The sequence below is a fragment of the Pterocles gutturalis genome, unplaced genomic scaffold (assembly GCF_000699245.1).
Source record: "Pterocles gutturalis isolate BGI_N339 unplaced genomic scaffold, ASM69924v1 scaffold44620, whole genome shotgun sequence".
Classification (NCBI taxonomy): domain Eukaryota; kingdom Metazoa; phylum Chordata; class Aves; order Pterocliformes; family Pteroclidae; genus Pterocles; species Pterocles gutturalis.
The window spans coordinates 1-11,785 of NW_010139826.1; the positions used below are offsets into that span (position 1 = coordinate 1).

General features: G+C 36.8%; 1 protein-coding gene across 1 annotated transcript in view; it reads right to left on the reverse strand.

Moving 5' to 3' along the window:
• Positions 1-4,666: 4,666 nt before the first annotated feature.
• NOL11 (nucleolar protein 11) overlaps positions 4,667-11,785 on the reverse strand; it is an 11,627-nt gene continuing 4,508 nt past the window's right edge. The window contains 11 exon segments of the mRNA XM_010083450.1: positions 4,667-4,780; positions 5,092-5,199; positions 5,493-5,579; positions 6,654-6,732; positions 7,226-7,447; positions 8,357-8,482; positions 8,734-8,918; positions 9,729-9,806; positions 10,086-10,189; positions 10,833-10,956; positions 11,705-11,781. Of these exon segments, the coding sequence (XP_010081752.1) occupies positions 4,667-4,780; positions 5,092-5,199; positions 5,493-5,579; positions 6,654-6,732; positions 7,226-7,447; positions 8,357-8,482; positions 8,734-8,918; positions 9,729-9,806; positions 10,086-10,189; positions 10,833-10,956; positions 11,705-11,781 (1,304 nt within the window).

Below are 11,785 nucleotides of genomic sequence, written 5' to 3' on the forward strand. Positions count from 1 at the left end.
CCCTCAGACTCACCGTCTCCCCACACCTGAACAGCGATGCCCGGGACCGGTCCTCTCTCCCAGAGCTCGACCCGTGCCCCACGGGGAGCCACCCCGGGCTGGCGCCCCTTAGCTCCCCGTCCCACGGCTCCAGCGCACCGCTGCCCGGGACAGCTATGAGTGCAGGTAGGCGACGGGCTCTGCCCTCCCCTCAGCCCCGGACAGGGGCTCTTCACGGAGCTCTTATCCCCCGTGGCAGCACCCGCCAAAACCAGAGCCGCCAGGTCTCCCCTCAGGAGAGGCTTCGCTCCTCCACAGCGCTGAGGCGACGGCCGCCCACCCCCAGCACTAAGCAGGCCCCTTGACCACTGCCACATTCATCTCCTGCTGCGTTTTAGATCTTCACCCATTATGCAGAAATTATAAAAAATTAAAACCCTCTTACAGCTCACCCTTACCTAGCCAGGGTTGGTATAAAGCAAAACAGACTGAGGGGATCACACAGGGCCCCACCCTTTGCACCTCTGGCCACCTCCTTCCTCCGAACTGCGGTGGCTGCAGTTCACTGGAGCACTACAGTGCTTAATCTACTTGTATTTCCTCTTGTTCTCCCATCTGCTAGAGCCCCCAAAGGGCTAAAAATCTCCATAAACTAATTGCACTGTTGGATTTCTAATACCACCACCTGAATCCAAGGTATGAGTTTCCTGAGCAAAAGCAGTACAAATTGAAAGCCAGACCAAGACACACAAACTTTTTGCATTTCTTACAACCAGCTAAATCTACACAGCTTTAGGATCCTAGAGAGTCTTATCACTAGCAAATAAATGTGTTTGCATTTACATTTTCTTTCAGTCCCTTGCTTATGCTTCTGTGCAATGTAAAACCCAGTACTGGTCATGGCACAAGCATTCCAGCTATATGTCCAATGTGTAATTCAATTTGCATTCCTCTATATTCATTTTTCAAGTGCCTTTTGTTCATTAACTTGTTGCTCAGGCAGAGAACCTCATTAAACTCACAAACTTGCTGCAGTGTCAAGCATGCAACAATGTCACAATGGCACCAGGCAGCGGGGTTTAGCCCAATTTGCAGTCTTATTTCCAGCTTTTTATCTGCATCTCTTTTATACTCGGTTGCACTCTTACATTCAGTGATGCAGCTGCACAGGCTCAGAGCCATGTTCTAGATGCAGTACAGATACAGCAAGAGCAGTAGACAATGTTGCCTAACACCATTTACACCTTTATACTCAATTTGTATTCTGAATCTTTCAAAGTTACCTTTAGATTGCTTATATCAGGCTAATTTTTGCAACCTCTTACAAGGTTGCAAAAGATTGTGGTAACTTTTTAAATACATGGATACACAGCTCCATGTTTTGGGGTAGGTTATTTCACTACCTCCCTTTGTGATCTTGGAAAAAACACCTGTGAATTCTGCCATTTATACATTGAGAATCTAGCAAACGTATCTAGTGTATCTATTGCAATAATATTCATAGAGCCTGTAGTATTATGAGAGTGTTAACATCTCTAAAATACCGTGGATTTTGTGTAGTAGATAGTAGATCAAAGCTGCTAAGAATCATTTGCTTTTGAATACTGTGAACCAGAATGCCTCGTCTCTTAATCCCATCTCTTATTTAAGATTTAATCAGTTGTTGATGTGGAAGGGCTTACTGAATAGGACATAAAGAAATTTAATTTTATAGGTGGAGAAATGGATGCCTAGAGAGGTATGTTAACTTTCAGAGTCAAGACTACAAATTAGTCCTTTCCAACACACAGCTTAGCTCAGTACAGAGAAATTGACCACAACCCCTTAACCTAACTCCGGTACTCATGTCCACTCCCAAGAACAAAACATATCTCCATGAGGAACTTGAAATTTCTATTTTGAGTCTGCTGGTATAGTTAAATGAGCATATTTATAAGTGAATTGAATACAGCAGGAAGAGGAATTTTAGGTAGGAGGCCTTACACTGCCTCCATACTCAAGACAGATGGAGAGAAAGACCCCCTTCAAAAGGCACTTTGGAGAAGATGAATAGCATAGTTGTTCCAAGCTGTTGTCTGGATGGGTTCCTTTCTCCAAGGGTAAAGGAAAGAACTCCAGAACCTACAGCTGGATGGCATTAATAACAAGTGAGCATATGCTCTTGCTTAAATTATTGAGCTGCTTTTGTCCAGTCCTTCCCTCCAAATTGTTTCATACCATGTATTAGGCATTGAATTTAAGTATTCAGCTCTAGACTCAGTTACATGCACATTTATATAAGACACCAAAGTGTTACTAGAGTCCAGCTGTAAAGTCCATCTTAGGAAGCAAAGGCTTGTATGACTTTTGCTGGTGTAATTCAATATATTAACAATTAGCATTTTATTTAATATGATGAAAACTAAAGTATATCAATATGCTGATATGCTGAATTATATTAATATTCAATCACATTATTTGAAAAAACATTTTTAATGTCTTATTTGCTATTCTGGACATGTATTGACTTAAGTCTATCTTCTCTGAAGGCTTCTGTCACCAACCATCCATTTTATACTAGACCTCAAGAAACCCAGCATTATGCTTATCTGTCCCATTTTCCCCTATCCCAGATGAGCTTTGATTTAGACGAATACTCAGCCCCACAAGTAGCTTATAACAAGTCAGTTTTAAGTGAACACCTGATCAGCAGGACAATTCAATAGATGCTTTACCTATAATACCTTCAACAAGTGTTGCTTTCATAAAACTTTAGTTCATCGCATTTTTTTTAAAGAGACAGTCAAAACAAATCTAAATCTAAGATACACTTTGAAATGCTACAATCCAAGCTGTATAGAACAAGCAGTATAGATGAGGTTAACTTGAGGTGTTTACTCTCTGAAAAAGTACTTGGAGAAAACAGACACTGATGTAGGTAAGAATGTTCTTACTGTAAATTGGAGATGAGTTTTCTTGTTCAGAAAACTAAAAGCAACTACTGCCAGTGCCAAGATGTTCCCCTCTACATGAATCTTCAGCTGCCCATTGGAGTGTTTTTTAAATTTTACTTTTACAAATGTTTAGTACTGATGTCCGATAACACTGTATATAACTAGAACATGTGAACTTCCAGAGTCTTCAGGCATTTAACTGTGTGCAGCTGTTTCCAAATTATACAGACAAAGTTCAGTAAGTTCAGCACTTAAGCCATAACAATCTTGTGTTCTAGTTCTATCCACAGAAAGGAAGAAAATGCTGTTCTTCATTCTCAGGCAAGTTTAACCTGACAATGAGCCTTTTATTCAAACAATGATTTCCAACATTCTACTCCAAATCAAACTGGATGTCTCCTCTTGTGTCCAGTACCACATAGTTAAGTCAGCATTATCAGAGAAAAGCCACTACCCAAAAGGTTATTTTCAGCTACGTTAGTTCTTTGTGCCAAACTAACAGGCAAGGTACCATTCTTGCTCGGAGCTGTCCTGGCAGTTATCAGTTGTGTGGTCAGCTTCATGACATGTCAAACTCACTCCAAAGTCCACAGCATTAAATTTTATCTGAATATTATTCTTATACTATTCTCACTTTCCCCCAAAGTTTCAAATGTATATAGGCAACACTTCAAGAGGTATTTAAAAAACAGAAACAATCTTGAATGCAATCTTTCAACATCAGAAAGCTTCAGAAAGTTCTAAAGCAGAAGTCTTGAAGTACAGCTAATTATACTGAAATCCAGTAACTCAAATCTGCAAGCCTGTGCAGGAGAGCATGCTCTAAAGGAGCATGAGAAAACAGTTGTCTTCAGCTGGTGGCAGCCTCTGAGATAAAGATTGTAACAAGACATCCCATTACAGAACTGCACTTTGCTGCTTCATCTGAGGAAGGAATCTACTTCCTCCTGTCTGTGTACCTCTACCTTCTCCCCAGCTGTAGGCAGCTTCTGGATGCAGGTGGTCTTATCAGGTACGAAACGCATCAAAACAGCTTTAGATTACTGCCACTCAAGATTTTAACTACTAACCACCACACAACCCTCTCCTTTCTATCTTTTTTTTTTTAAGCAGCATAAGAGGACCTGGTTGGACTAGAATATATACACAGAACACACTAACAAGTTGTGATACCATGACACGTAAGAGAAAGCAATGGGATTTAACTAACAACCCTACACCTACGCTTAAGCTCCCTTCCCCATTTAAGCTAAGTCTAGAAATGTCAAAGGCATCTTTGGACAAAGTAAAAATAGAAAATCAAAGAAGCAAACTCAAATGAGTTCATCTATAGTTCATAACCTGAACGGAGATACGAGAACTCTGAAGAATCTAATTAGATACTTCAATTATTAAGTAAAAAAAGCAGCAAGTAGAATGAAAATGTCACTTAATTTGATGAACCATCTGTTGAAGCCTCACCACACATATCCTACTAACACTTTGCCAAGAATCAACTGGCATTTTAGGATGTTCTTATGATTACATATCAAAATCATACATGAAAATATAAGCAAGCATCCAGCTTCTCATCCAGTCAAAAAGAGGGCTTTTAATACATGAGCATCAAACTTACAACTCCCATGTAGCTACAGAGTAACCGTGCTCCTCTTACGTAGAAAACAACTTTTCACATCCCCAATATGGAGTGCTAATACATCCTCATCATAAAAGGAATCAATAAAAAATAAATTTGTTAATAATTCATTTCAAATTCAAATAAGTTCCAGCACTTCAATGGAATATGTCTGAAAGTCTTTCTGGTGGTTAAGTCTTTGTAATTCTCGCAAACTTCCTTCAATCTTGTTCAGTTCGGAGTAGAATCGTACCTAAAAAGAAGAAAACACAGTTATTTACAGTAAAATAAATTCTAATTCTTTTTATACATCATTATACTGTGGAACTACCTGTGGTTCTGCACAGTTTCAGATATTTAAATCAGAAAAATACAGCAGCTTTTGAAACCAAAATGAGAGGCAACTGCCATTTCAAGCTCAGGAAGGAGCACACAGATGAGAGAACAGACATTATTTGATTTACTATATAATTTGTTGTTCTCTGCCCTCACCCCAACCTTCTTAACACCCATATTTTAAATCCATACTAAAATGAAATAACTATTCCAGAAGATAAAACTTACTTGGGCTCTCACAAACTTGTGCAGGTTTGAAAGCAACTCTTTCGCTTCTGGCAGCATCACCATGACTGTGAAGTGAGCATCAAGTAACAGGCACATCCAATCCATAATCTGCAGACAAACAAGAAAAGTACACTTACACAAACGACACGGATTTTGCTCTAAAAGGTGAACTCTAAAACATTAACTCCTAATGCAAAATTCATGGTTTCGTATTTTAAAGCAGTATATTTTCCAACAGTAAAAAGTGTTGTGCCACATCTGACTTCACACAGGCTACAGTAATGGACGATACTTTGTACAACAAATGTAGATCTCAGTTGATTTTAGATATTCACGACTACTCAGTAAGTTACACACCACAGAAACCAAATGAAGTAGAACTCTTAGAGCTGGCTTCTCACCTGATTTATAGTTGGAGAGCGTACTCCGGGAAGAGCAAAAATTTCACTGCATTTCACATACAGGTAGTATAAATACCTGAGAAACAGCTAAAAGTAGAAAGTCAGAACATTTTTAAAGGACAAACATCTAATAGACTGAGGAGTTTCATCCTGCACACAGTAATACTCATAAGGATTTTTTTTTTTTAATTTATTTTTTAAAGCAACATAGGTGACTGTACAGTATGCATTCAAAAAGTTTTGCTGTTCTCCTACACCATCTATAGCAAGGTGTTTGAAAATTCTCAGGAATGTTCAATGTAAAGTTACATTTAGGGGTAATCATTTTTCCAGTTATTACGTTAGTGTAATTCAGGCTTTTCTAGGAACTTTGCTAAAAACTGTAGCAACACTAACAATTTGAATCCCAGTTTCACTTTCAGTAGCCCACAACAAATTGTTAATGGTCAGAATCAGGTCAACATCATCTTGTGCTGAGCACAAGGCAAAGATTTCTTTCTCCCTCCAAAAAAAGACACCAAGGAGATGGGTCAGTGCTTCGAGATCAGCTTTGTTCTGACGCATGTGTTGTTTTCTTTCAATCACTGTAAAACCGCATACATGCTCAGGTATGATGGTATGTGCAGTTCTTGAAATTATCTTTCAGGTTTTGAGGGACAGAGGAGTTTCGTTTGTTGGGGGTTTTTTTGTTTGTTTGGTTTTTTAAAACTGAGAGGATCTGAGATTAAATACTTGACTTTGACTTGTATTACATTTGGCATCTTACACAGCATAAGGTTTCTTTCTCATGTTTTGTAAACTTCCCTTTCTGATGGAACTAAAGTAGCATGTCTTGTTTCTTTCTTAGACAGCATCCAAATCAAGAAAAGGTACTGTACTTGCTAACAAAATGACATTTTCCAAGTAGACTGGGTCACAAAGAGGGTTTCTTACTTACATTTTCTAAAATAAGCAAGGACTACAAAAATTAATAAAGTTCCATATGTATGTGGACATTAGTTAACATTAAATTTTATTAGGCATCTTAATTTAATTTTTATGCATTAGTTTGTGATTCAGACTCTAGTAAGAGTGGCAAGTTTCTGATATACAATTAAAAAACTCTTTCCATCCATCAAAAATAATAAGGGGTTTTAAACTTTTTAATTTTAACATACTTACAACAGCTTGCTGAGCTGGAAGGTTTTTCAGATGAGGCAAAAGAAACGTTTCACTGTAAGCTGAATGGAGAACAGCATTTCTGTGCAGTACTATTAAGGAAAGAATATCAGTTTCTACAAACTGAAGTAAATTCTAATAAAAATATTTCTCTAGGTTCTTTGAGAGAGGTCTCATTTCAGCTTTTTTGAATCTCCCTTATTTCTATCACAAAATAAATACAGCAACTGAAACATCCCAATACAGTTAGCTTGAACAGTTGTTTACTGCAAGTATGTAATTGACTAACATGTTTCAACAGACAAACATCAAAATCATTCTCTAGTCAAGAGAAAATAACATCAAAGTTTTATTACACTTTTACAATAATGTAAGAAAGCATTTACACCAATTTAAACTAAAAGTTATTGTTATATTTATATTCTAAAATTTTTTTAAACTGAGTAAGAACTTATCATAACTTCTCAGAAATTTTCAGCAGTAACAGAACATACGTCTTTCAGTAATACTAAACATAAACATTCACACCACATGCAATGCACTGACTTTCCCTCATTAAAACATACAGAGGATACAACAACGCTGCCTTCTGGGGTCCAACAGGGCAGAATTCACCATCCGCTGTCAGATGGGTTTTCTTTGTGACTTTAGTATCCCAGCTGTCTTGTTCCAGCTCTGCACTGAAACCATTTTCTACAATTTCAGTCTTAACTTCTTTATTGTTGAATTCAATATCAATGTAACAGAGTACAGATTCTAGATTCACATCTATTTTTTGAAGATGGGCGTCACTAATGCTGTGGAAGAAAATTCCAGACATTTAATACTTTTAAGATAAGCTTTAAAATCAGCAATGCCATCAACTCAACCCAACAATAGTACACACTATGAGCTCTTTGAAGCTTATTATAAAAGTAAAAACATAAACTAAAATATAGAGTCTTGTAGAACGAATAAAGGCCATGAGAAAACATATTTTGTAATTATTAACATTGAACAATACATGTATTGCTCTTTTATTCAAACAACGTAAGTTACTATATTATTAGACATTCTGTCATGGGCTGATTTAAACTCCATTCCAGACTGTTATTGTATTCTGACATTAGCTGGAATGCTTCAACTCGTAAGACAGTTATGATTTTCCTAATATTTAGCAATAAAGTATTTGACAATTCTAAGGTATGAAATTAACAAGATCTGATGTTTCTAATAAAAAAAGAATCAATGCTTTTTGCTCTGGAAGCCTAAAGGAACAGTTAAAATAGTCTTTTCTTTTGGTTACAGTGCCCACCTGGAACTTCATCCTTTTTGGGATATGAAAACCATTTTTGTTGTGAACTTAGAAGAGTTGATCTTTTTTTGTGGGCGTCTTACCCCAGGTAAGTTCCCAATTAATTCTGTTGCACAGTAAACAGCTGGAACAACATATGTGGAAAGACGCGAATGCCGTTCAAGCCAGCAGTGTTATCAAAAGGCATCTTCATTTAATTACAGTTTACATAGTTTTTAGTATTAACACATGCAACAGACATCTTGTAAAAAGTTTGTCAGTCTGCAAGACCGCAACATACACTGTACTCAGAATTGAGAATGTAATGTACAGTATTAATTGCTCATCTATAAAATTAAAGCCATTCTTGGCAACACGCGGCTTTTTATGAAGGGGCGTGGTTTGGTGAAGAAAAAAAGCCATTCCAACTTACCTTAAAAATGTTTTCAAGCAAGCATAGGTAATTTCTTCAGGAATATCTGGAAACCGTTGTAAGCAGGTTTGTAAGAGATACACATCTTTCTTCTCCAAAGCAACAGTCATTAAATCTGGACATAAACTGTAAGAACATGAAAAGAATAGGCTGCATAGTTCACACCAACTGAAAATCACATGGACAACTAATGTACAAGTATTCATCCTGTTTTACACAAAAATCCATCTGGGAAGTGTCAGCTTCATCAAAAAATAAGCATAAACACCTTCGATAATAAATTCTGATAATTCAAGAGCACTTTATAAAAAAATGGATTTCTTTTATTTTTTTTTTTAAAGACTATTCCTTGCAATTAAAAAATGCAGAATCATCACCTGTAAGACAAGTCTCGGGTTTGGACTATCTGTAGCAGTAAATTTTGAGGGTAGTACTTTGGATTTGTTCTACATCTGTTTATAAGAGCAGTTAATACACATCCAATAGTGGCTTGGAAATCTGGCATCTGTGCTTTTGACATCAATTGTCTCAATTCATCTTCAAATACAGTTGTAGAAGCATCCTGAAAATGACAAATATGGTGTAACTCAGAAGTACAAGGCACAGGTTTGAGAACTATACTGTTACTAATTGGACCAAGTAGAAACAGACTTATTTTGGAATTCAAGCTAAAAATATTTACAAAACCCCCTCACCACTCTGCATTTTGGTAGTCTCTCTCAAGCACGAAAGAGCCAAATGAGCACAATTACTTTGAATTCGGGTAAGCAGGATTTTTCAATAACTGTGGACAGATTATTCGCCTGTTACTTCAGTAACATTACCAAGATGTCCAGCCACAGCTGAGGACAGGTAAATTTACTACAGGTAAATTCACACAAGAAAGGATGCAACTGGAAATATCACAGCACTTGCAGCAAGTTTTAGAAAGGAGCTAAACAGCTTATTGGTATATCTGCAGTGGAATTCCCAGCATTCTGACTTTCTAGATCTAAAACACCTTCAGCAAAATTAAAGCCATAAATAATCTAAAAAAACCTTAAAGAAGCATAATTCAGGAGAGATAGCCCCCCACCTTATTTACTGTAAGAAAAGATTCTCATTCAAAATGAACAAATTAGTGCAAGTTTTCAGAACTCACAGCTATTACAAATCCTGTACTGTGCAGTTCTAGAATATGCTCCTTTGACAAAACTTTAATTTCATCATGCCCAAATACTATTCTTGCACAACAATAATATACTCCAACTCACCTGTTTAAGGCAGCCTTGTCAACTTGTGCAAGAGGACATGGAAAAAGATAATAGCTTAAGAGACGGCTAGAATACTCAGAGTATCTAAAACACTACTTTAAGATATTTAGTTTACTTACTTTTAGACTTTGTAAGAGCTGCCCAACTGATAAGGTATCTGGCTGTACTTTAGCAACAGTGTTCCTTTTTGATCTTAACTTTTACAAAGAAAAACAAAAAGTTATTATTCAGCTCCAAAAAGATGGTATACATTTAAGGATTTCAATCAAGATAACTAGCAACTTCACGTGTCAACTTGCTGCACAGATTATGATTGGTAACTGGGAGGTCCAGTTCCAGAAGCAGAGTTAGAAACAATGAGTGACAAACACAAAGTGAAATTTCCTTCTGCTACAACACCTAACAGTAAAAGCAGCAGCATGGGGAAGGGATGAGAAACAAAACAGAAATCTTATTTACTTCTAATGCTAACTTACAGTCATCTTGGACTCAGACTTTAGAGCTACAGGCTGCTGTGACTGAAGGGAAACCACCAGCTCTTCATCTCCAAGGGTATTCCAGTTTACAAATGAAGACACATCTGTGAACACAAAAATGAAACTATATGAAGGTAACACTTAAAGCACATTTATTGAAGGATGAATATTACATCAACTTCTTCTAACAAACATTTTCTAAAGTATAATCCAAGTCATTTTGTGCCAAGAAAGTTTCCAGTTTTATCTCAGCAGCAGGTAATTTTATGACCCTTTTTGCATACTGTTTTTCCATTTAGCCTCTGGGAGTAAGAGAAAGAAGTTATTACACAATTTATTGTGAGCATTACTTGCAACATTTTGACAATGCAATGTTAAAGACACTATGACAGTACAGTTTTGAACTAAAGTTTACAAACTAAGGTTTGACATTGCCCCATCTAATCACAAGCTCTTTGAAAACAATTTATAGGAGACAGCACTTCATTGTGTTTTCAGCATTCATAGCTAGCATTCCAGTATTTTCAGTAATTCCAATATTTGAATGTCAACCCAGTTTAAATGAAACTACATTAAATGCAGACATTTGTGTGCTTCAGAAACAGCTAGGGACAGAATACAGTGTTAGGTTACTTCATGCTGCTTAGATTCCATTGATTTTATAGGACTGTATTAAAATAATTTTTATACGATTTCAAAAGTTTTCCTTTTATGAGATCTTTTGACTGTAATTATAAAAATTCTTACCAGGAGTTTGACTGTCCTTGAGCTTTCCCACAGCAGCTGCCAAGGATGACGTTTCACACTTGTACATAATTACTGTTAGCACTTTCCCATGAGTAAAAAAAAATTTTTCCTCATAACACCACAACTACAAAATATGAAAACATATTGTTCATGAGGATATGAGCAGAGAAGCATGTTCCTGCACAAGCTGATGTTTAATGCCTTACTACAACATTCAACTAAAAGTCAGCGATCGGATTATTTTAAATTATTTATTGTAAGTTTAACACTTGTTAGCAGACCTTCATTAACAGTTGATTTTAAATACAGAAATAAGAAACTTCCTGTTGAGAATTTTCCAGACATGTCTCAAAGTACAGTGGCTGTTCCAAGGCATTAAGTCCACTTGATAATTTTATTTTTTAAATTCCCTCCTGTGCAATTTTATGACAAAAACAGGCAGCTGTTCTATTTCACTAGTGCATTTATTACCTAGGTGTTATTTTACTTATCATTAATGGACACCTGAACATCCTGAAATGCTGTTTACAAACATGCAGGGATCATTTAGACAGTCAATTGCAAATTGTCTGAACAGAATAGACACTGGATAAGTTTTCTGTTTAATTAGATATTTCATTCTCACCAAATAATCAAGACCATCAGAAGAAAGAAGGTACTGAATTATCAAAGAAATCGCCATAGGCATCCATTCTCCTGTTAAATATTCTGACAAAAATAGCTCATCAACTGCTCAACATTAATTTTCTTTCACAAGTTGGCATTGACTGCTCTTCCAGACAGAAGCAGAACTCTAAAGCCCACCAGTTTCTTCACTGCCATCACGCCAAATGCACAAAGCTTAGGGACCACCAATTAAAGATCAAGCTTACTTGTCCACTGGTTCCCAGAGGCAGTTCCTTTGAAGTTTGCAATGTCTGAAATTTTGTGTTCCATATTGTTAGGCACTCTAG